The sequence below is a fragment of the Mercenaria mercenaria genome, chromosome 2 (genome assembly GCF_021730395.1).
Source record: "Mercenaria mercenaria strain notata chromosome 2, MADL_Memer_1, whole genome shotgun sequence".
In the NCBI taxonomy this organism is placed as follows: Eukaryota; Metazoa; Mollusca; class Bivalvia; order Venerida; family Veneridae; genus Mercenaria; species Mercenaria mercenaria.
In genome coordinates, this window is record NC_069362.1 from 82181313 (window position 1) to 82208549 (window position 27237).

General features: G+C 35.7%; 1 protein-coding gene across 1 annotated transcript in view; it reads left to right on the forward strand.

The window, feature by feature from the left end:
* The first annotated feature begins 603 nt into the window (after window positions 1–603).
* Window positions 604–27237, forward strand: part of LOC123562319 (carbohydrate sulfotransferase 14-like) — a 36870-nt gene continuing 10236 nt past the window's right edge. The window contains exons 1-2 of the mRNA XM_045354959.2: window positions 604–680; window positions 23051–23139. Coding sequence (XP_045210894.2) covers window positions 604–680; window positions 23051–23139 — 166 coding nt within the window. The remainder of the gene's footprint in view (window positions 681–23050; window positions 23140–27237) is intronic.

The following is a 27237-nucleotide window of genomic DNA, read 5'->3' on the forward strand; positions in this document are numbered from 1 at the left end:
AAGTTATAAAATGGTCATGTCCATGTTTTGATATTTGTATTGCATCGTTTCTTGCCGTTTTTAACATTTTAATGATCAAACTAGCCTGTTTTGGGGCCCTTAAACGAGACAAAACAACTAATTGTGAAGAATTCTATAAACGTTTGGCTCTGCATGTTTTAGGGATAGTGCTATACCCAAATAAATCTTGTTCAAGCTTTTTTTGTTGCAAACTTGTTGTTCAAGCACTTTCTGTTGCAAACTTTTTCTGAAAAAAAATAGTATCCAACTCTCAGGTAATGTTTATTGTGCAACACATGTACATTTCTTTTCTGTTTAGGGTCGTACATTTTTGTAGCATCAAATGGCACTTTGATATTTTAATATAACTGTTGATGAAAAAAACTTATGTTTTCATGAAACCTGTTAGGATTAGGGTTAGTGTTCTTACATAATTTTAACATCTTCCCTGTTTATAGATTCAGCTGGTCTAGATTGCAAGCAGAAATAAAACTAAACTTTCGGAGACATTGTCTATAGGTACATACAGACAACGACTTTAACATGCAGTTGTTTTCTTTCAGATCTTTTCAGGTCTAGATGCTATGAACATCAGACGCTATTATGACCCGAGAGCATGAACATGAATCTTCATTAGTTGAACAAACTACGCTAACACGTACATCAGAAATAACCGTTAGGTAAGTGTTATTGGTATCAAATACAATTTGTAAAATTTTGTAAGCCTATTCTTATTTTCTATTCCTATTCTGAACCAACAATTTTAGCAACCTAAAGTCAGACACATTTTTTTGCGTAATATTATAGTAAACACAAGCAATGTTGGTTACCAACCAGTAATGAAAAGTAAAGTAATTGCAGTGCCATAATACAGAAGACATATAAGTATTGCTACAGAAATGAATGACAAGGACAAACATTGAAATGCCGTTTACTTGCAAAATTTATTTTAATTGTTAGAAACAAAACAAAAGCGTCAAGTGCAACAGTGTATAATGTTATATGTTCAGTTTCTTTATATTATATTAATTTTGCATTACATTGCAATATATTACACAAATTACCAGTGTTACTTTTTATTGCAGAGATAACGAGTTTAACCGAAGGAAAGGAAGCGTTCCAAAGTATTGAACATTAAGAAAATTGAATGATATACCAAGAGGTGTTCGACCAGTTAAGTCACATTACAGAGCTGACGAGTCCACTAAGCCTATATTTTGAGCAAACTCACAAAGTAAAATTCAGTGCAACAGTTACGCTGTATACAGTGGATTGAAATTGATAAACTATAACAAGAAAATGTTTGGCTGCGATTAAATCAGACTTCTCTGAAAATGAACACTCATAATGATGATGTTTTCTGTTGATTGCCACCACAAATTTAAATGCCAACTCTACTGTTTTCAATTTTTGCCGTAATAAAGTTGCTTGTGTCCAAGATTACATCTTTTTGGATACCGTGCAACTTGGGTTTTGCCTTTTCCGAAGTTGTATGTGGTACTGCTTCTTTCTGTTTAAAACCATTCAATTTTCCAATCAGAAACTTTAAACGACAAAAATTAAGCACGTGATAAAATGATGGGAACTACATTCGTGTTTCAGCAGATGTTACACTGTAACATAGATGAGTTAAACATCTTATCTCAGTTTTACTCTCATTGTAAAGCGTTCATGTGTTTTAGTGTTAGTATCGAATTATTTATTGTTTTGATACACAGTAGTAAGACTCATAAGATATTCAAAGACGACGATTTATGTTTCAGAAATAAAATATGAACTATGCCGCATGTACGTAAAGGGGTATATAACATGTACCTTATCACCAAAACTCTTGTTTCGTATTATGATCATGTTATATCGACACAAGATTGCGCAGGTGGATAAACAACTACTAAAACTTCTAATGAGTTCAAAACATTTTACATCATAATCATATCTTAAGACTAGGATATATTATTTTTGTACATTTAATCTAGAAATGAAACATATATGCATTTATGTCATTATGTTATTGCATCACTGTTGTATATAAATGTGTTGTTTTTTTTCTGTCAAAACTACATGTGCTATTATTTTACGAAAAACAGTTTTTATGAAAAAATCATGTATCCTGGTAGTTTGTTGTTTCATGTGACGACAAATGACACTGAAGCACAAACCGTGAACGGAATTTCTTTTCGCAAATACCACATTCGAGAACTTGTCAGATTACACGGTTTGCATTTAAGTAATTTCTTGGGCAAGATACACACAAGGCTAGTGCACATTATAACAAAACATCGACCATATTATTTCACTGATCTTCCAAAATCACAAAAAGCTAAAAATAAGTCTCTGTTTGGGCCCAAACGTCGTTATACGTGATTAGAAATAGAATTATGAAATTTCGCGCTATCTGCAGCAATTTTGAGGAAATTTATGATTTGCCTCTTCAACCAGTTGCACAATAAACATTCTCTGAGAGTTGGACACTATTTTTCCAGAATAAGTTTGCAACAGAAATTGCTTGAACAACAAGTTTGCAACAAAAACTAGCTTGAACAAGATTTATTTGGGTATAGCACTATCCCTAAAACATGCAGAGCCAAACGTTTATAGAATTCTTCACAATTAGTTGTTTTGTCTCGTTTAAGGGCCCCCAAAAAAGGCTAGTTTGATCAATAGAATGTTAAAAACGGCAAGAAACGACGCAATTCAAATATCAAAACATGGACATAACCATTTTATAACTTCAATAACTTCGAAAATTCGAAATCTACAACGCTGAAACGCAAAACCGAGTGTGACGTAGACATAGAACTGATGCATGCACATATCTTTTCAAAATACCATAGAAAACCACTTACCTGATAAAAAAAAACAAGCGGACACGCGATGATTTCAGAAAATATCCGCCATTTTGTAAGTTTGTAAGTTTGCAACCATTTCGCTCGCTTGAACCAAGTGTGCAACCACTTCACGTCCTGTCCCTTGATTTGACTTAGGCTTAATAACAGATGTGTATAATGTACATGCGTATGTAATAAAAAGATTATTAGATTTGCATCGAGAAATATGTAGCTACTCGTTCTTTATCGTAATAAATTATAATGTTGTGCTCCTAAATATTTCCGCTGCAGAACTCATGCATATTTCTCGAAACAAATCTAATAACCTATAAGTATATCCCCTTCATAACGGAAGTAATAACTTGTCAGTGGACTGGCCAATTATTCAAACTTCGTCAAGCACAATTTCGTGTTTGGTAAGCATGTTTGGTAAGCAACAGAGAATTAATAATTTTCCTTTACAAGTTCCAAATTTACAGATATCAAAGACTTTTTTTTACGTTTTCTTAATCTGCTGTAAGTCCTGAAATTGTCATCACAGTGAGCCTGAAGAAGAAACAATAACATTTTGATTATCGGGCGAAATCTTAAATAAAACAAAAATACCAAATTGAGTTTTCAAACTATGAAAACCTTAGATAAAATTACTAAAACGCTTAAAAAAATCTTGCATTTCAAAATTTGAAAATCTACACTTTTCTGGTATGAATCGTTAGGTTTTATAAATGCTAAACCATTCAATGTGAACACTGATGTTATTTTCTAGAAAAATGATAGGCTAAAATGTCAAACGGTTTCCGCAATTGAAGATATATTTCAGTAAATTGAAAATCATTTTATAGTGTAATATTTATGCTTTATATGCTGTTCAATTTTCATGTAAAACAGCTCTTTCTTACTATAATATGAAGATGCGTGGTTTGTTTTTTAAAATATGGGCCAAAATTGCTAAGTCAAATTCTGGTAAAAATTTCATTAAGAATAATAACTTTCTTCTGTTACAAAATACGCGATTGCTTTGAAAATGTATTTCTAATATTTTCTACTCTTGCGCCTGTTAATATAGTGAAGAAATTGAAATATGTACATGTTTATATATTTTAAGCTCACTTGAACTTTGTTCTAAGTATAGGCGAATTTGTTTCTTTGAAACTACTAATTGGTATAACACCAAATTTTCTCAGTAGCTCTCTGACATTGACTTCTATAAACTTCATTAAAATGGTCTAGATGTAATTTAGATTTAGATTCTTGTCATTTAGGGGAAACAAATTCTCCTCAGGTACGGAACTTCATTAAACTTGTTCTGTAGCATTATGTTAAGGTCCTCTCCCAAACTTATCCAAATAGGGGCACTTTGTCCCTTGTAAGAGCCCCTTGAGCTAAAATAGGAATAGCTTTAAATGATTTCTTCTCAAAAAACGCTTGATGGATCACCATTTATACGAGTTTTTCTCATGAACAGCTTGATGTAAATTCACTAAACTTGGTATATAGCATTATAATAAATTTCTCTTCAATTTATTTAGATGGGGGCGCTTGGCTGTTAGGGCAGTTAGAACTAAAAATAGAAGTATCTTTGAACTGCTTCTTCTCGTGTAGCACTTAATGGATCTTCATCACAATTCATCTGTAGTATCATTGTAAGGTCGTCTCCCAGTCCTGTTCAAATGGGGGCACTTTGCCCTTTTTAGGGACTGCAAGGGTCAAAAGTTTAAAAAAAGCTTAAAACGACTTATTCTCTCGAATCGCTTGATAGATCTTTATCAAACTTGGTTTAAGCATCTTCATAAGGTCCTTTCCCAAATTTATTTAAATGGAGGCAATCTTCTCCTTTTAGGGGTCATAGCTAAACGGCTAAAACAGAAATAACCTTAAACAACTTCTTCTCGTAAAACACTGAACGATATTCATCAAACTTGGTCTGCAGTTTCATTGTTAAACTTGTTACAATGGGGTGGGTTGGGGGCATTCTGTCCCTTTTATGGTTCGCTTAGATAAATAGAAATACAATTAAACGAATTATTTTTATAGACCGCTGGATGGATCTTCTTCAAACTTGGTCTGTAAAATTATTATTAGTCTTCTAAAATAATTTGACCAAAGTAAGAGGCCGTTAGAGCTAAAAATAGAAATACCTTTAAACGACTTCCCATGAACCGCTCAATGGATCTTCATAAAACTTGGTCAGTGGTCAGTAGTATTCATATAAAGACTTGTTAAATTTCTGGAACTGGGGGCACTTGGCCCCTTTGAGGGACCCCTTCAACCGCTTGGTGAAACTTCATTATACTTGGCCCATAACTTCTTACACATTTATTCAGATTGGGAAACTTGATCTGTTTTATGTTTTTTATACTAAACATTCATGATTCAGTGTGTCATACATATATTCAAAGTAAGTCTAATAGTCAAGGTCAGGTGAGCGACGTAGGGCGACTATTTCCCTCTTTTTTTTTTTTTTTTTTTTTTTTTGAAGTTCACAACAACATTGACGCGGTCACTAATGTGACTAAATGGCATTTAATACTAGATGAATACAATCCAGGTCATATTAATGTTATAGGAATGTCGTGTAAAAATACAACAGATGCCTTTTATTTGATGCCATTATATTTTATACATTCTTTTATCAATTTATAACCAATCAGTCAAGCTATATTATGTATATTTATTCATCGTTCCTCTCTTTTGACTTTTTGCGCACAGATTGAGTGACAATAAAAAAATATATAAATGAAAAATACTTCTACATATTGATGTTTATCACCTCTAAAAGGAAGAAATATCACTTACGAGGGGTGTCCAATAAATACCCGGAAAAGTGCGTATCATCAAAATCAACGAAACTGTTACATATTGTAAGTTAGAGAATACTTAATTGATATGTCAAAATCATATTTTATGTGGACAAGTAATAAGTAAATGCTAGTCCCCATGGCAACGCCATTTGACGTCACACGGTCCAGTTTTATGTCTTTTTCAATTTTGCATTCCCTTAAACATTACTTGCCATTTACCTATTTTTCAAGCTGTCTTTTCCTTAAGAGGGTGAATATTAACGTGAAATGTACGCATTACGCCAATAGCGTTAATCATTTGACATTTAAATGTTTGAGCGGTATAATGTCGTTGGTGATCGCTTGAAAATCAGTGTTGAACGGACACATTGAGTGCATCATGTGTTTTGAATAAAAAAAAACTCAAGGAAGAAGACAAATGCTATACTGCATAAGAAAACAACATTTAATTAGTGGTACAGGGGGTTAAAAGGTCAGGAGAATATTGTTGACGACTCGCGGTCCAGACGTCAAAAGACAATAACGTTCGATCACGCTTTGAAAATTTAACAGCTCTTTAATACAGTTCTGTGTTCCATTTAATCAATACGATAGTAATATCATATGTACAAGATTCATTTGTTCGTAGGAAGGTGTAGGAAATGCATTTAATGGCAAGAAACACTAAAACACTTGTAATCATGAGTTGTATTGATTAATTGCTTGAGATATGACAGCGTCATATGACGTTGGGCCGCTTTAGAGGTAGTGACGTTGCCATAGAAACGATAAATAAATAATGTGCAAGTTCCGAAATCTGTTGTTTAAATATTTAAATTGAATATATTCTCATTCATCATATCTTTAAATTTAGCAAAATACGACCAGAAATAAAGATATTAGAGCCATTGTTTTTAGGCTTCCATGACATTTCGTCGAAAGACATCACTTTGTCCGACATTTGACAGAAATGGACAATTGGAAGAATGTAACACTTGGTCTAATTTATTTCATGTCGAATCATGTCGAAATTTCATGTCAAGATTGTTGAAATAGCAGGTTGACATGTATATTGTCTAACACAAAATAGATACGGACTTGTACAAAGTACAAGGTAGAATGTGTAATAGAAATACAACATACTTAATATATGACAAGAAGTTATAAAAAATGTGTCTAAAATGTTAGGGAAAAAAGTTAATGTTTACACTATGAACATTTTTTCATACAAACAAATTAGAAGTTATGACAATTGCGACACGAGTATGAAGTAAACTTTAAAAACATTTAGTAATGGCGCCCATTCGATCCCAACCAGACTCCCCTGTACCACACAAATAATAATGCAATCGCAGAAATATTTGTAAATGCACGAAAAGGTTCGTTTTCTTATTTAAATGATGATATATTGACGATTCTATGTAAGCTTCAAAATGGTAATCACCCTTAAAAGACGCTCAGGACTAGCTTTTGATTAGTGATTGTTTAATTAAAGGTATTGATTTACATGCTTTCTAAATATCTTAAGGTGTGTTTTCCTTAAATCTGTATAGAAATAATATTGAAAGCTCAGGATTGTATAATTCAGTACCAACCATAAAAAAATGATGTAAAGCGAGAAGAGTCCATTAGCAACTTCTTGTTCTATTAACATGTACGAGGGATGTTCGAAATGAATTGCTTATTTCTATCTAGAGATTTCAAATTTCAAGTTAGCCCAAAAGGGCTCATTTCAAGCCCTCGAAGTACTCCCCGTCGCTAGAAATGCAAAGTTTCAGCCGATGTATCCACTTCTTGAAGGCGTCATGGTACGCTGATTTGGGCACAGTAATAAGGTACTGATGAATGGCAGATCCAAGTGCCTGTCGGGACTGGTATTTCCGCCCAGCAAGGAATGATTTCAATTTCGCAAACAAAAAGAAATCACATGGGGCAAGGTCTGGGGAATACGGGTGGTGAGGCAAAACAGTTACTTTTTCTTTCTTCAAAAACGCCGTATTGCGGAGGTATGAGCGGGGGCATTGTCATGTAGAAGACGGACATGTTTAAAACCAGTGGCAGGGCGTCGTTTCTGATAATACTTTTTCAGTTTCTTCAGTACAATGTCTTTGTAGTACTTTCCGGTGATGCCTTTGCCCTTTTTCACCGGCACTTTTATTGTGACTCCTTCACCAGAGAAGAAGATTGCACACAAAACCTTCTTTGCAGTCAAAGAACGTTTGGCAATTATTGGGCGTTTGCTGTGTTTAGTGGCCCAGATCTTATTGCTAACCTTTCTGACGGGCTCAAAATAATGAACCCAGGTTTCATCACCTGTGACGACATTGGCAAACTGCTTTTTGTCATATTTTGAAACATTTGAAGCAGCTTTTGGCCACTTTAACCCGTTGCCTCTTTTGCTCATCAGTCAACAGATGTGGCACCCATCTAGCAGAAATCTTTCTGACTTTCAAATGCTTCTTCAAAATAAGGTGAACCGTTGATAGTGATATGCCTACCTTTCGTGCAATATCACGAACTGTTAATCTGACATCTCCTTCAATGATTTCCTTTATTTTGGAAACGATTTCTTTACGAGATGCAGATTTTGGCCTACCTGATTTCGGTGCATTTTTGATGGACTCTACACCAGACTCAAATTTCTTTTTCCACCGCCGAACTGTGTCATAAGACACACAAGAAGGTCCATAAGCAGTAGAAAGTTCAGTCATCAGCTGCTTCAAAGAACAACCAAGTTTTGAGCGAGCTTTGATGTAAGCCCTTATTTCATCTTTCTTGTCGACGCTTCTACCAACCATTTTTACTACAGTGGTCAATGATTGCGTGTATTCAAATGGCAAATTTTATGTCTTACACTTAGTCTAACATGTACATTTATACACCGTTGTGTAGGTATTGAATAACACTATACAGGTAGGTATTGGTTTTTATCGTGCCCCACGTGGATATCGAGCTAGAGGAAAATAAGCAATTCATATCGAACACTCCTCGTACCATTCCTTATTGCTACATTGTGTGTAACACTAGATAACAATTTGTCATCGAGGCAGTTGAATTTTAGCATATTCAACGCAAGTAGTAGCATTTCTTTCAAAACACGATACTATTTCAAAGGCTAACAAATCGGAAAAATATATTGGGATGATTAAAATGAAAAGAAGGTAAGTTTTTGTGAGATTAGACGTAACTAAATCCGTTTTAATTTTTTTTTAAGTTTCACCTTAACTAAAAGACGGTGCTTATAGGAACAATATCATTTAAAACTAAGAAATTGCGAATTACATTTCCTCCAAATTTATTCTTCTTTCGCTATATTGCAAAATTATAGAACTGTCAAGGATTATCTTTAAGTTTTGATGCAGTTGAAGGGAATCATCAGATCATATCCGATGCTGCATAACGTTTGTGCAAGTAACATATAACTGACTTGTTGTGTGGTATTGAAATCAGACGTTACCTAGGAAATATATGGACTTTTAATCACTGTATGAAATAAAAGTGGAAGTGTGTCCAGAAACTTGACAAAGCGACAATACTATTTATAAAGTAACAATATTTGTATTTATAAATATAAAAAAGTTATTTTTGAAATATTATTTTTATCTAATTTCTAAACTGATCAGCACATTTGTACAATGAACATGTTTCAAAGGGTTATTTGGCTTCTCCTATGTCCAGTGACTTGTACCAAATTCGGATAATACGATGATGGAAATAATTTGAGCCGCACCACGAGAAAACCAGCATAGTGCATTTGCGACCAGCATAGATCCAAACCAGCCTGCGCATCCGCGCAGTCTGGTCAGGATCCGTGCTGTTCGCTCACGGTGTCTCTAATTGCTATAGACTTTGAAAGCGAACAGCATGGATCCTGACCAGACTGCGCGCATGCACAGGCTGGTCTGGATCCATGCTTGTCGCAAATGCACTATGTTGGTTTCCCATGGCGCGGCTCAATTTTGTTAGTTTCAAAGAAGGTGCTTGAATTGAAATTTGACTTTGGATATATATTGTATTTCTTGCTTGAGAATGTCTTTGTTCAAAAGATTTTGTAAATTGTTCTAAAATATGTTATTTTATCGGTGTATAGTAACCCCACCGGACGTAAAAAATGATACGGTATGGCGATGTCATTAAAAACCGAATTTTATGGTATAACCGGAAGTGCATAAATTGTGTACAGTATTCACATATCAGTGGTTTCTTTTCTTTTGTAATTTCGTTTTGATAACAAATTATTAGTTATAAAAATCACAGAGTATTTGATGTGATAATATTTTCTTGAATAACTGCAGTAGGTATACAGGTTGAGATTCAACAGCGTTTAAATTATTTCATGAAATATCTAGTTTTTACGCAGTTGCATAAATGATTGCCTTCATTAAAAATAAATATGTGTTGAATTTCATAGAAAAGTATCAAATGTATGTCTTCTGCGCTTTTTAGATAGGAAAAATTGTGACTATACAAAATCACTTGTAGATTCAATGAATAGAACTACTTGACGCAATGAAAATGGCTCCAGTTACGTGCGTTTAGTCTTTACTGTGTGAAACATTCAGAACTTGATGTATTAAAATTTAGATTTATGTTTTTGGTTTGTGTATCATTTTTATTTTTGTATTTTCTGTAAAGTTTACACGAAGATGGCAATACAGAATTTAACCATAGCCGCATTCACGGTATTTTTGCTAAAATTCTATTGAATATATGTTAGAAAAGAAAATTGCGATATAATTTTTGTTATATTTAACCCACAGCAGGCAAATGCTGCTAGCCTGCTATTATAGCAATATTTAGGGCAATTTATTAGTCCCCTACTGGTTGAAAACCAGTTTCGGGGACTATAGGTTTGCGCTTTTCCGTCCGTCCGTCATTCCGACATTATGTCATTCCGTCCGTCCGTCCACAGTTTCGTGTCCGGTCCATATCTCTGTCAATCATCAACGGATTTTAATATTACTTGGCATAAATGTCCCCCATGGTAAGTTGACATGTCATGCACAAAACCCAAACCCCTAGCTCAAAGGTCTAGGTCACGCTTTGAGGTCAAAGGTCAACAGAGCTTTTATCTGTCCGGTCTGTAACTCAACGATCCATGAAGGGATCTTAATATTAATTGGCACAAATGTACCCCATAATAAGACGATATGCCAGCACTACTTTCAGACCCCTAAATGTCACACTTCGTTTTATTTTGTAATTGCGAGATACCGTTAATTGATCAGAAAGATCGGACAGTGGAAAGTTATAAAAAAGTGATTCTTTATTTAGATTAGAAAGTGACTCGTATTATACAATAAGGAAATCTAAGGTAAAATACTCCTTTTATTTCTTTGACTGAAGAAAACATGGCGGACATATTTTTGTAAAAAATCGGTGCACGTGTGATTTGTGTTAGACAGTTTAATGAAGTTTTCTTAGAAAACTAACGCTCAGCTCATTTACACTGGCACAACCTTGATTGATGAATATGTCTTTTGTACAAATATGAGCGACGTACGGTACCAAATACTTGTCCCAGAAAGTTCTATGCATTTTCTTCTAGTACACTGTTGGGACACGCTTTTGAGTGTCATTGATACTTTATGCTTTACTTAGAGTGACATCTTTTCAACATTGTTATTTTCTTTTTGATCCTCGTGCATTTCTCATGTTGTTTCGACGATTTCAGTTTTACATAGGAATTTTACATTGTCAAAATGGCACATACTTTAAATTATCTTAATCAGTCGGGAGCAAATAAAGTTTTTTTTTAACTGAACATGTTACTGTTATACTAATTATGATCTTTGTAATTACTGCTGGTACATGATACAACAAGAGTGTAGATATCTGAACATTATTACAGTGGATCCCGCGAATGACATCACCTATGGTTCTTTTAAAAAGGGTGGTCTTATCTAAGAGTTTTTCCCATTTACAAATAACACCCCGTATAAACGACTGTACTCCCCCTCTTCCCGTTGCGACTGATCAAAACAAACTACTGGCAGGCCGAAGGTATGAAATCGTCTTCAAATTAATTATTTTGCTTTAGACAGTGCGTGTATTTAAGTTATACGATAAGTTGAACATAAATATGTGTATATGGTGATATAAGAGATGAAACAGACAAATAATGTTTACAAAATGTTGACTGATCACACTCCATTCATTGCATGGAAATTCCCTCGACCAAGTCACGAAACTGGTGAATAACATGTCAAATTGATTTGCAGTCCGATAATCCACGTTGTTTTCTGAAATTAGCATGCATACTCCATAAATATTTGTAAATAATGTTGCATAGCCGTTGCGTTTTTGAAAGAAATTACTTTTTATCTAGACGGTAAAAAACATTCACTGTATGCCGACTTGCCAATTTTGATATTTGATCTGAACTCTTTATTTGCGACTGACACTGTATTCCATTTTGCGAGTTAAGCATGCAATTTATGTCCTTTAAAAGTGTCTCTGTCGATCAGTCTTCATGTATATAATGTCATTTAATGCCGAACCCCTCGTGCTATGCATGTACTAATCCATTGGGGGTGGGGGTCTGTGACTCACTATCCTACCTAATTATATAATGCAATTGAATGCTTCAGAACCGTTTACATGCAAGTATTCCGTGTTGGTTTTACAGACATATACTATCATAAAATACAGAATTAGAAACCGAAAGTATACATGCATATACGCCCTAGTATGTCACGCAAGAAATTACCTATTATCGATTCCCTATGGAAGTCACGCGAAAAAATGTTTCCTGACGACTTCAAAAAGTCGATGAGGTGAGACAGGAGGGGATTATAGGTTTACCCCGTCCGTCTGTCCTTGTGTCTGTCTGTCTATCCGTCTGCCGAAAACAGCTGGGGCTAGACTTATCAAACATCTTATCGTATCGTACGACCAAAAAACCAGTAGGTTATATTGCAGTAATTCGGTCGAAAATGTGCTTCCGTGGTGTAATCGAAAGAAGTCCCTAATAAATATATCCTAATTTTTCCATTTTTCGCGCATTTGCGCGTAAATCGGGGGCTAAATGGGCATTATTTCACTCGTGGAATGCATTTTACATAAAATAGGACACTTTTCATGCTAATATTCGCATGCTTTCGAGTTGTTTACTTGAACACGAAATTAGGGTGTTTGTTCTGCGGACCGCTTTTTGAAATGCGGCAATATGAGGGGTACCTGACTTCAGTTGACTTGCATTTCACTGCATACTATTCAACACCCCTTTTTCTTTTCGTTTCCTTGAAGGAAATGTATGGATATCTTGTGGAAAATAGGTCTACGACGGAGTGAAAATCTAGAAGCTGTGACAAAATTGTTCTGAAGTAGCTGAATTTTATATGAAACAAAGAACAATTTCTTTTATTAGTATATAACCAGTAACAAAACACGTAACCAATTTTATGTGTTCAAGATTTTATGTGTAGGCCTACGGGCAGGTAGCATGTTTTCTTTCTGTATAATGTGTCCATATTCCAAGAAAACAGATACCACAGTTTTGACCTATGATCGATTTTAGTCGTACTATGTTTTAAAAGACGGGCACCAGTGTCTTATGCGCTACACATCGACTCATGATGGTGAATATTTGTAACAAGTTATTTCAGAATACCTCCATGCATAAAGACGATATGGCCTGGACACGAAAAATGAACCGACCCTATTTTTGACATTTGACCTCTAAGTGTGACCTTGACCTTGGAGCTAGGGAACTGTGTCTTGTATGCGACACATTGTCTCATGATGGTGAACATTTGTGCCAAGTTATTTCAGAATCCCTTAATGCATAAAGAAGTTGTGGCACGGACACGAAAAATTGACCCTTTTTTACCTTGTGGCATTGACTTTAAGGTAGTTCTACAAATTCAGTCCAAATGCAGTCAGGAAGAACATATCCCTAATATTTGTGAAGTGGTTTAAGGTAGTTCTGCACGTTTGATAAACCGGAAGTGATGGCGTAACGTCATTTATCCGGAAAACGTAGATATGTAACCTGTCTGTTTTATGTGGTATTAGGGTTCGGCTGGGATAGCAACTAAATTATGTGGATGTTATAAAATATAAAGGCTATACAGTTGTTAATAAAGGAGAAGGTTCACTTTTGCCCAAAAATGGCCTAAAATCTGAAAGTCTCTAAATGGAAAAAATCCAAGTTTTCTTTCATCAAGAAGTATTGTTTTATCAAAATGCATTCAATATTTTACCATTTATTCATTATCGAAGAAGATGATGATGAGGTGCTGCGTCTGTAACAAATTCAAGTAATTGCAGGACCAAATATATGAGGACACATACAAACAGACCAGACCTACAGACCGCATGGCGACTCCAGTATACCCCACCTCCTTCTAACTTCGTTTGCGGGATATATTTATGTAGAAATACTACAGGAGCAAGGGAACAGCCGATATTTAATACATAAGTCAGTTGCTTACAGGCATACGTTCTTTTTTACGAAAGTCGCAAACATTTGTACAGTACCGCAAGCAAACATGCATACAGTCAGGACATCACACCGGACGGTTATAAACAAAATGGAGGTTTTAGTAATGCTAGTATTCTTTCTTTATACATGAAACAGTGGGATTTATATGTGGATCATTCTTCAAGCAAGAAAATATGTACTTTTGACGCCGACAATGTGCAATATCTGGACAAAATCAGTGATCAATCGAGTTTTTTGCAATAATTTTATCTGTAAACAGACTAACATATTTGATCGGTCTCAACAGGAAGAGGGGGAGTACTGTCGTTTATAGGGAGTGAATAACCAAACTCTTAAAGCTTGTGTCTTTAATGTAAACATTTAGATATATCATAATCGTATTACGTTGTTGTTCAGAAGAATGATTATTTTCAAAATGATATAGTGAGATGACCTGCATTAAAAAGGGTCACTTTTCTTTTGAATTTTTGTTGCCATTATATTAATATAATAGTTGACACTAAACTATTCGGACGAATCTTGTTTATTTTACGAATCCTCGCTGCGGAAGTAGAAAGCAGTCCGCGTTCAGGTAACAAAGACAATGATAATGAAATAAAGCAAGCAATAGCCGATGTTTCAGAAACACAGTCTGACATTTTATTAATAGAGCAAGATAATATGAAACAAGCAAATTCGATGAATTGGTATCCCCCGCCTATAAATGGGTTTGTGGTGAGGAATGGCAAAGAAATATATCCGGCAAAACGTTAAGGATGTTACTAAAAGCAAATACTTTCATTACATTTTGTTTGAGGGGGGGTGGGGTGGGGGGTGTATGATCGGGGTGGTGGGGGTGACTGGTTGGGTCGAGGAGCGAGGTGGTGGAAGGGTACAACTGTCCATGTTGATAAATTTTCATGAAAGGTTTAAGGTTTAAAATAAATGAAAACAAAAATGTGTGGGGTGGGGTGGGGTGTTGGGTGGGGAGGGGAAGTGGGTGTGACCAGGGTGGTGGGGGTGACCAGGTGTGGGTACATGACTTCACATGTTGATAATAGATGTTCATGGAAAAACTGAAAGAAGTTTAATAAAATTTTACCAATTAGTCAGTTTGTTATGTTAAAATATGCGGATTTTTGTGTCCCCCCCCCCCATGAGTGGTGGGGGCATATAGATTTGCTCTTGTCCGTGCGTCTGTGCGTCCGTCTGAAGTTCGTGACGCGCCTAGCTCAAAAAGTATTTGATATAAATTGATGAAACCTTGCATGAGTCTTTATCATGATACGAACTTGCGCACCTCCTATTTTTCGTCTGGCTCCGCCCCCTATTTTTAAAGTTATGGCCCCTGAAATAGTCAAAAATGCACATTTTCACCTTGTGACACGCCTAGCTCAAAAAGTATTTGATATAGATTGATGAAACATTGCACGAGTCTTTATCATGATATGAACTTGCGCACCTCCTACTTTTCGTCTGGCTCCGCTCCCTATTTTTAAAGTTATGGCCCCTGAAATAGTAAAAAATGCATTTTCACATTGTGACACACCTAGCTCTAAAAGTATTGGATGTTGAATCATGAAACCTTGCATGAGTCTTTATCATGATATGAACTTGCGCACCTCCTATTTTTCTTCTGGCTCCGCCCCATATTTTTAGAGTTATGGCCCCTAAAATAGTCAAAAATGCACATTTTCACCTTGTGACACACCTAGCTCAAAAAGTATTTGATATAGATTCATGAACCCTTGCATGAGTCTGTATCATGATATGAACTTGCGCACCTCCTATTTTTCGTCTGGCTCCGCCCCCTATTTTTAGAATTATGACCCCTGAAATAGTCAAAAACGCACATTTTCACCTTGTGACACGCCTAGCTCAAAAAGTATTTGATATAGATTCATGAAACCTTGCAAGAGTCTTAATCGTGATATGAACTTGCGCACCTTCTATTTTTGATCTGATTCCATCCCCTATATTCAGAGTTATGGCCCCTAAAATAGTCAAAAATGCATTTTCACCTTGTGACACATCCAATCTGACTGAAGTACATCTCCTATTACGCTACGCATAGGATCTGAGAACGACCTATTCATGGCCTCGTTCTGACGACTCTTTCGCTAGCCAATCAGTGCTTAACTTACAATATTTTGCAAATCTACCTGTAGCCTTGACTTTTGATATTTACAATTCTTTTGTCGTAATGTGTCAGATAGCCGATTAGCTCAGTCGGTAGGCCACTTGCTTTGTAAACGAGTGGCCCCGGGTTCGAGCCCTGGAATGAATGCAAATTTTCTTTCTCTTTGACATTTGAACAAGTCGTCTGATTGGTTAAAATAAAAATAGCAATACTGGAAATCCAAAATATACAGAAGACGTATGTGAATGGGTCGTTCTCAGATCTTCGTTTAGAAGATCAAGTACTTCAGTCAGATTGTGACACATCTAGCTCAAAAAGTATTTGATGTAGATTCATGAAACCTTGCTTGAGCCTTTATCATGATATGAACTTGCGCACCTTCTATTTTTCTTCTGGCTCCGCCCCATATTTTTAGAGTTATGGCCCCTGAAATAGTCAAAAATGCACATTTTCACCTTGTGACACACCTAGCTCAAAAGGTATATGATATAAATGGATGAAAACTTACATGAGTCTGTATCATGATATGAACTTGCACATCTCTTATTTATTTGCTGGCTCCTCCCACTATTTTTAAAGTTATAGCCCCTGAAATAGTAAAAAAAATGCACATTTTCACCTAATTATGTGCCTAACTCAAAAAGTATTTAATGTAAATTAATGAAACCTTGCTTGAGTCTTTATCATAATGTGATCTTGCACACTTGGCATTCTTCTTGAAAGTCTTAGCGTTTATTACAGAGTTATGACTCTTGAAATAACCAAAATAGTGGATTTTTTGTTTGTGATGCTCTTAACTCAAAACGTTTATGGTATAGAATAATGAATCCTTTTCATATTTTTTTTTCGAAACTATACCCAATTAAGACTGCAAATATTTGTATTATTTCCACTTATTTGTGACAAATGCACCAGTGGGGAATGGCGGGGGGGGGGGGGGGGGGGGGGGATTGGGTGCGGGGCACACACTGTGTCCTACAGACACATTCTAGTTAAACAATTAAATCTAGAGTTACTAAAGAGATTTGGTGATCTAAATTCAGTTTAAGTTTCATAGTTTTAGGTCAAATGAGTCACAAGTTTATGAAGCAGAAATTGCCATATCTATAGTACCCTATATAAGTAATACTAGAAATTACTAAGGGCCATAACTCTGGTATTACTTGGACAGTCTGACTGAAACTTGACGTGCCGCATTTCCCTATTACCCCAGTCACACATACGGCGCGGATAGCTACATCTAGCCACGGACAGATAGGCTATATACCAATAAAAGAAATTGTTCTTTGTTTCATATAAAATTCAGCTACTTCAGAACAATTTTGTTACAGTTTCTAGATTTTCACTCCGCCGTAGACCTATTTTCCACAAGATATCCATACATTTGCTTCAAGAAAACGAAAAGAAAAAGGGGTGTTGAATAGTATGCAGTGAAATGCAAGTCAACTGAAGTCAGGTACCCTCATATTGCCGCATTTCAGAAAGCGGTCCGCAGAATAAACACTCTACTTTCGTTTTCAAGTAAACAACTCGAAAACATGCGAGTATTAGCATGAAACGTGTCCTTTTTTATGTAAAATTCATTCCACGAGTGAAATAATGCCCATCTGGCCACCGATTTACGCGCAAATGCGCGAAAAATGGAAAAATTAGGATCTATTTATTAGGGACTTCTTTCGACTACACCACGGAAGCACATTTTGGACCGAATTACTGCATTTTAACCTATAAGGCTGAACACCACTAAATCCAGTTGTTCTTTATTTAATATAAAATCCACTCACTTCATAACGGTGTTTCGACATTTTCTAGCATATCAGATTTTCAGAGACTTATATTCCCATAAAGAGCTAGATCGCTACTTTAGAAAAACAAAAAGAAAAGGGGGTGTTAACTTTTATATAAGAAAACTACGGTTCGTTAAATACAACCCGCTGAATTTACTACTTTTCGCTTCTTTCAATTTCTCTTTTCGTGACATTAAATTCTTACGCCGCCATTTTTATCTAGCATGCGATAGGAACATGCCGATTTCATTACAATGCAAAGTGATACATACTGAAACGCGGTAGGGTAAAAGTAAGCACGTTGCTGCCGAGAAAATGCACTAGGAAAGGAAAAAAGATTAGTACTATTTATATTTGAACTACTTGTGACTAGACCTGCGGAGGCTTACATTCTATTTGGTAGTGATCAGCCTATAAGAGAAAATTTTTGTCTGATTTTTCCATGAATTTGCATTCATTCACAAGGTACACCTATTTCACAATGATTCTGCTTTGCTTTGGTGCAAAATATTGAGAAAATGTAGAGAAATAACCATTCATTACAGGTCACCCCCATCCCCAAAAATATGCAAAATTTAACCCTGTGCAAGCAATATTTCAATTAATTTTACCTTATTCGTGGAATTTACATTTACCATCCATTTAATCGTGACGATGTTTGTCATTTTCATTCAGAAACATGCTAATTTTAATATTATTTAGACAAATGAAGTGCTAAAATGCGAGAAAAGACATTTACTAGGTCCTAAAACGAACCAAAATAGTGCCACCTGGTCGAAAATTCGATCTAAATTCCAAAAACACAAGAAATTTAAGCGTTTTCAGCCATTTGTTACCGTTTTACATCATAAAGAATAGATTAATGGCATTTCAATTCATTTTCGAGGGCTTTCAGAAAATAACATGTAGTGCCCCTTATAGGCTGAACACCACTAAATCCAGCTGTTCTTTATTTCATATAAAATCCACTCACTTCATAACGGTGTTTCGACATTTTCTAGCATATCAGATTTTCAGAGACTTATATTCCCATAAAGAGCTAGATCGCTACTTTAGAAAAACAAAAAGAAAAGGGGGTGTTAACTTTTATATAAGAAAACTACGGTTCGTTAAATACAACCCGCTGAATTTACTATTTTTCGCTTCTTTCAATTTCTCTTTTCGTGACATTAAATTCTTACGCCGCCATTTTTATCTAGCATGCGATAGGAACATGCCGATTTCATTACAATGCAAAGTGATACATACTGAAACGCGGTAGGGTAAAAGTAAGCACGTTGCTGCCGAGAAAATGCACTAGGAAAGGAAAAAAGATTAGTACTATTTATATTTGGACTACTTGTGACTAGACCTGCGGAGGCTTACATTCTATTTGGTAGTGATCAGCCTATTAACGTAGTAATGCGTATGGATCCGTACCTGAGCCGTACCTCAAAGAAGTAGTCCGTATCAATCCGTAACAACATTTGGTCAAAACGTATCCAAGACTTATCCCAAACTCGCAAGTTTCTTCAACTTTTGTACATGCACAAAAATTTGAGCTACCCGTAGCCATTTTAGCGTGACTTTAGTCCAACTTGGTTGAAACTTATTCATCCGTAGTTAAACGTACTAAAACATAGTTATCCATACTGAAACGTACCTTGCCGTATTGATCCGTAGCTGAACGTAGTTATCAGAGTGCCCGTACTAAAGCGTACTTCAACGTAGTTGACCGCAGACCCGTTCACGCGCTGGGCAAGTTGCCAGGCGCAGTAAAACGTAGTTCAACGTAGTACCTATTCGCGTCCTGTATTTTTTGTTCCTCGTTTCTCACCATTTTTCCCGTACTAAGACGTACTGCTCCGTACTAATCCGTGACCGCCCTCACCACAGACCAATCCCATCCGCACCGTACCTCAACGCACGGACATATCCGTATGTGTGACTGTAGCTTAAGGTAGTTCTGCACGTTTGAAAAACCGGAAGTGATGGCGCAACGTCTTTTATCCGGTAAACGTAGAATAAAGCCTGGATTCGGCGTACGGAAATGAAAATCAGTTTATAAATTAATGGCAACCTGTGAATTGGTTTAGTAAAATGGCACTGTTACTATCTTTCTAAAGTTAAAATATCATATGAAAACATGTGACAGGTAAAATAATTCAAAATAATAGCTTAAATATAGCTTGAAATGGGCAGTTCACTTTAATCATGGCCAAATATCTCAAAAGTAAGCACACGGACCTATACATTTTATTTCACCATATTATAGGTCATATGTTTATTTACCTTTGTGAGAAGTTTCATTAATTTCTACATTTTAGAAAAAATTCTATTCGCGAAAATGTTATGAAAGTTGCGATTTTCCCATAGACTCCCATTATGAAAAATTGCGTAAGATCCAAATTTTTCATATCAGTCTAGCAAAAAATCAAGCACACGACCCTATCTTTTTTATTTGCTGAATTTTCTTAATTTATTCCGAAGTTTTGAAAAATCAGAGTTTAATCAAATTCTACATTGTAGAAAAAATTTCGATCCAAAAGTGCAGAACTACCTTAAAATGGTGAACGTAAGTTTTATTTAAATATTCCAAACCACTTCCGAGATATGGCTCAGGACGGACGGAAAGACGGACAGTCGATTAAAAAAGTAGATCAAATAACGCAATGAATTTATGAGATGTGTATCCATCATTAATAAAACATAATTATACTATGCCATATGTGGATTGCTTCAATCTTATGTCAATTATTATGTTTCCACTTAATTTTTAGCTTACCTGAGCACGAAGTGATCAAGGTGAGCTTTTGTGATCACCCTGTGTCCGTCGTCCGTCGTCGTCCGTCCTCAACAATTTGACTGTTAACACTCTAGAGGTCACAATTTTGGCCCAATCTAAATGAAACTTGGTCAGAACATTACTCTCAATAAAATCTTGAACGAGTTTGATATTGGGTTATCTGGGGTCAAAAACTAGGTCACCAGGTCAAATAAAAGGAATTTTTTAACACTCTCGAGGCCACATTTATGATTGTATATTCATGAAACTTTGTCAGAATGTTAATCTTGATGATCTTTAAGTCAAGTTTGAATCTGGATTAGGTTGGGTCAAAACTAGGTCACCAGGTTAAATCAAAGGAAAAGCTAGTTAACACTCTAGAGGCCACATTCATAATCATATCTTAATGAAACTTGGTCAGAACATTAATCTTGATGATCTTTAGGTGAGTATTAAATCTGGGTCAGGTGGGGTCAAAAACTTGGTCAGCAGGTCAAATCAAATGTAAAGCTTGTTAAAACTCTAGAGGCCACATTTATGAAAATATCTCTACGAAACTTGGTCAGAATGGTAATCTTGATGATCTTTAGGTCAAGTTCAAATCTAGGTAAAGTGGAAACAGAAACTAGGTCACCAGGTCAAATCAAAGGAAAAGCTAGTTAACACTCTAGAGGCCACATTTATAACTGTATCTTCATGAAACTTTGTCAAAATGTTTATCTTGATAAAATTTAGGTCAAGTTTAAATCTCGGTCAGGTGGGTTCAAAAACTAGGTCACCAGGTCAAATCGTAAAGCTTGTAAACACTTTAGAGGCCACATTCATAATAACATCTCTATGAAACTTGGTCAGAATGTTTATCGTGATAACCTTTCAAGTTCAAATCTAGGGCAAGTTGAGTCAGAAACTAGGTCACCAGGTCAATTCAAAGGAAAAGCTAGTGCTAGGCCACAATTATCACCATACCTTAATAAAACTCAAATCAAAGGAAAAGCTAGTTAACACCCCAGAGGCCACATTTGTGACCATATCTTAATGAAACTTGGTCAGAATGTTAATCTTGATAATCTTTAGGTGAAATTTAAATCTGGATCAGGTGGGGTGAAAAACTAGGTCACCAGGTCAAATCAAAGGAAAAGCGTGTTAACACACTAGAGGCCACATTTATGACTGTATCTTCATGAAACTTGGTCAGAATGTTAACCTTGATGATCTTTAGGTCAGTTTGAATCTGGGTCATGTGGAATGTGACCTGCTGACCTACTTTTTTTTTTTTAAGATACAGCCTTGAAATTTGGATGACATGTACAGTTTTGCTCACTGATCTTAAAACTGACTTCAGTGACCATTAATGTAACCTACTGACCTACTTTCTTCAGGTGAGCGATACAGGGCCTTCAGGGTCCTCTTGTTTAATATCAATTATAAAAATTGATTTCACCATTCCATTTAATAACAAACAGCAGAATTATTCGGTCTAAAACAAAAACCTTTCTGACCTCCAATCTGAACCTTTTTTCTGGCCCGAGCATGTTCGCATTAGAGAGGTTCCACTGTAAATGTCTTCAAAAAATTATATGAATTTGTAAAGTGATTGCATTCTTATTGTTCATATAGTATATACCAGAGAATAGACACGTGTTTTATTTAACAGTGATAAATCAATACAACATATACATAGCATGCCACATTCACAGACAGCTGATCGCTATCGATCATAATGCCAAGTCGAGTTGTTTTAAGACCCACCACAACCTAGTGACCTACTTCTTCCTCCCACATGAACTTAATGAAATCATTCTGATGAGTCTGTTTTAATACAGCTATCGCGGACAATTTAGGCCGTTTTCACAACTTTATCTGCAAACTTACTCAGTCAGTCTCCTTTCAGCACAGTTTTAAAAGCACAGTTTTAACTTTATACATCCAGTACTGTTCATACTGCTACATTTTGTATATTAATTTAATAAAATGTTTAGACATTAAAATATATATTGCAGGCTCAGTTTTTAAGTAGACATTTGCTTTTTTCAATTGTTTCATGCAAAGCATCTAAAATTACCATCATGGAAATACAAAAGAGTACAGTTTATTCTGTGGCGCGTCTTTAAATGAAATGATTACTGTTTAAATTCCGTCTTTTCTTCTGCATTAAGTTGTACTTCTTGAAATTTCAGTTTGTTACCATCAGTTTCTTCTTTTTCAGAAAATTCTTCTTGTATCTACTTAGGTTTTACTTATGGTGAGTTTTGTTCATTTACAGAATGAAAAGCGTTGAGTATGTATATATTTGTTTTTTAACACCATCATACTGATCTATCTACAGATTGAGCGGGTTCCATTTGAAAGACAGACTGCAATTATTTGTTGTGTTGCTGGGTGTATCATTCCTGATCTTCATGACAAATCAGACAGGTATGTGTAAAAATTTATACTCCAGTCTGCTATAAAACCTTAAGGTTTAGCAGTATATCACAAAACAACAGATTTTTTTAACGAATGAACAGCATCTTGACACACAACTTATCTATCCAATACATGTTTTACTGTTCTGCCCCACAGAGTTGGATTCTTAAAATATTCTTAATGAGTTGTCCCCCTTTAAATAAGAATGCCATTTGTAAAGAAATAATGTAAACAATTGTCAAAAACGATGTTTTACCTAGTTATGTAAAGTTTAAACACTCGCACGATGTTGCAAATGTATCAGAACGAAGACATGTAACAGCTTTTAAGATATGGTGAGTTTTTAAAGCCGCTGAACTGTCCAGAAGTGTGGCCCCTTCATGCAGTCCCTTTCCGGAATTCAATACATATATCAGTAAATTGACAATGGCTTTGTAGAATACTATAAATGTTTTATACGCTGTTAAATTTTCATGTAAAACAATGCTTTCTTTCTATGATTTGATGACGTTCGAACTTTTTTCTCCGAAACATGGACCTATACCTTAAAACCCCTTGTTTTGTTTTGTTAGCTCAGCTGAAAGTGAGCTGTTATGATTTTGTGTCCGACGTCCGCCGTCGTTTGTCATTTGTAATCCGTCAACAACTTTAACACTAAAAAGGTCTCAGTCATAATGATTGAAAAGTTTGAAACTGTAGTATTTCGGGTCATAACCTAGCTCAAATATATTTCAAAGATCTTTCTTAACACTCAATAGGCAACATTTTGTATTCAATCTTTTTGTAAGAGTTTGTCAGAATTGGATTTAAAATAACGATACTAGGTCAAATCGTAGAAAAGTCTTCGCTATATATACTGTGAGAGCCTATCTGGCATTTCTAGCTCAAGATCAGATTTAAGGTGATCATTTTTGCTTTTAAACTTGTTTACCGAAACCATCCTTGTTACTATCGTAAGATGAAGGATTAGCACTATTATTAGCACGTCACTTAGCTTATGTTTGTCAACAGGGTTCTACGAGTCTGTGTATTAACATCGCCAGTACGTCTGAACACAAACTCTAATCTTGACTTTTTTCGGACAGTTCACGCCGTATCCTAGTTTTCATTCATCTGTTGAACGTTTCTTACTCCTAGCTGCTATGCTGTCATCCGCTTTGAGGATCTTTGAGGGCATAATTATTGTTTCAGCACCCTTATCTAACACGTGATAATTTTCAAATTTATGAGGAACAGGTAATACAAACCCCGGCTGCATAAAAACCGCTTCAATATCCATCCAGAAATGTTAAATGCAACTTGCACCGGTATCTGAACACTGTCTAACACTGTTTCAAGCAAAACTATGATGGTACATTTTTGTATATTGATATTTCCGTTCAGTACATAACAGTTTTGATAATATGGTGTTGTTTGGCTTCAAATGTGTAACCGTCATTGAACAGATAAACCTAACCAAGTAATGCTTCACGTTGTGGAGAGTTGTATTGCATTTTCATGCGTCTTGTCGCGGTGTCTTGTGTGGTAGTGAGCAAAAATGTAGAACAAGACGCACGATAATGCGAGGTGGCATTGCGAAAATGTTGTTGGACGCACAGCAGCACAAAGCGACATTGCGATATCGCGTGCTATTGACGTGCGACAACACGACATGGCAACAAGGCATTATCTCGTTGCGGTGTCGTTTGTCAAATCGCATTGTCAAGCGACGTTTTGAATTGTTTTCTGTCATATCGCATTGTAGCGTTGTTAAATATCACTTCGAATTATCTTGAATTATCACTTCGGCATTACATGTAGGAAGAACAGGATTTTGCAGGTATTGTCGTTTTTAACCCGACTGCCTGTCTTTTTTTTCAAATATGAGAGTCTTTGTCACCATTTCGTTTGCTTCCGTGTCACAAAAGTTTTGTATGTAAGACGGTCACAAAACATAATGACTCAAAATCTTTCGTCTTTCACACATGTCTTTGACATGAGATGACCCCAGGGACAAGTTATATAACTCTAGCTTTTATTTTGTCAAAATTATGCCACTTTTTAACAGAAGTTTTGCTTGTAGACAGGTACCTCAGAAACTTCTAGGTCAAATGGTTTTCAAACTTCACACATGTTTGTAACCTCCCAAGATAAGTTGTATTACTCTAGATTATGTTTTGTAAAAATTGTCAAATGTATGTCCCTTTTTGAATTAGAACCTTTTGTTACCGTTTTGCACGTAAGTAGGTTTCTAAAAAACATCTGGGCTAAATGCTTTCAGCATTAACACGTATTCGGCATTATGAAAGGAATTTTCTCTGATGTGCAAAATGGCCTAATGCTTCCAAACTCCACACAAGTCAAAATGAGGCCGCTGTTATTTTGCTTGGTTGCGTTATATACTTCCAAAGAATTAATTTACATCGAGAGAATGTTACATAATGCTGGCTTATACTTTATTACAATAATGCCCGTAATTCTGAAACACTTGCATTTAAGCATGTTTCTCAGAATTTACTGAATCAAATGTTTGTAAATTCTACAGACGCTCTTAAACATCATGAGATGACCTCACATTGCATGTTGAACGACTCTGCCTTATATTTAAGACACATTCTAATAGTGGGATTTTAGGATTGCTGGATGTCTGTCTGTCGGCCGTCCGTTCGTCATTCACAGTTTCGTTAAAGAATATCTCATAAACCATCAAGCCAATTTCAACCAAACGTTACAGAAATGTTCACTGGTTTGTCTTTCAGACTTGTGATCTATGCAGAATTCTGATTACCATAATACCATGGCAACCAAAATGAATTTTTTTTAAATATTATCCCCAGAATTCGCTCGCCAGATTTCAAAAACATTCCACAAAGATATTCCTTAGGTGACTCTCTACTAAATTCCATCAAATTGTTCGGTTTCGTTAAAAAGCTAAAAAGCATGGCCATGACATGGGGGTTATTCATCCCTATATTGCCTACTGAAAACTTTGAAACTGTTCTCTTTGAAACAGCAGACCCGATTTCAAAATTATTTACAGCAGTGCTTATTTAGCCCTTTACCAAATTCCTTCAAAACATTCTGTTTCGTTAAAACATATAGCCGAGAAGGGACGAGGTTGTTTTTCTCTATTTGTATACAATGGAAATTTGAAAACATTCTTCCCCGAAATCACCGCATGGACACAATAATGTTCCTTCAAATCATTCTGTTTCGTTAAAACATGATCAGAAGGGGGTGAGTCTTGTTCTCGTCTGAAACCGCTGGTCAGATTTCAAACTAATTTGAGAGCAATGTTCCTTGAGTGACACTTTAACATATTCTTTCAAGCTATGTTGATTTGTTAGATTTGGCCGTCTGGGGTAAAGATAGTTTGAATATATTGAAAACTTTAATATCTTATTCTTTGTCACTGCTTGTCCGAATTCAAATTATGCTCATATAGTGACCTTCTACCACATTTCTTCAAGCCTTTGTTCTTACCCCCGTCCCTTCAGTCTAACCGGCATGTTTTTGTTTTGCTTTCAGCGGTATTGGCTCGATATTAATTGTTTTCTTTAAATTATCTCTTGGTATCATGTGACATCATTCCCCACCACGTCCACATTTCTTGTCCGTACTTCGTGCAAATTAAAAAATCCTCTAGCCAGAAAATATTGTCCCAATTTCAAAATAATTTCACAGATATTTTGCGTGGGATCTAAGGCCATCAGGGCCATTTTCATTATTAATTCATAGTCATGTACAAATTAAGAATTTCACAGTTTTCTTTTTAGCTCACATGAACCAGAATTTCAGGATGGGACTGTGTCCGTCGTCCTTCGTCTGGCGTTAGCTTTTCACCTATAAACGAATTCTTGTGATGAACAACCACTTAATAGATAATCACAAAACTGTAGCATCCTTATAAGGTCCTCTCAGTTTTGCTCAAATAGTTCCGCTTGACTGATTTTAGGGGCATTCAGAGTTGAGAAATAGAAAAAAACTTTAATCGACTTCTCTTCGTTGACCGCTTGATGGATCATCACCAAAATTGGTCTGTATCATCACGTCCTTCCTCAGTTTCGTTCAGATGGTTATGCTTGACTGCTTTTATGACTAGTTTTATGTGCTGCAAGAGCTAAAAAT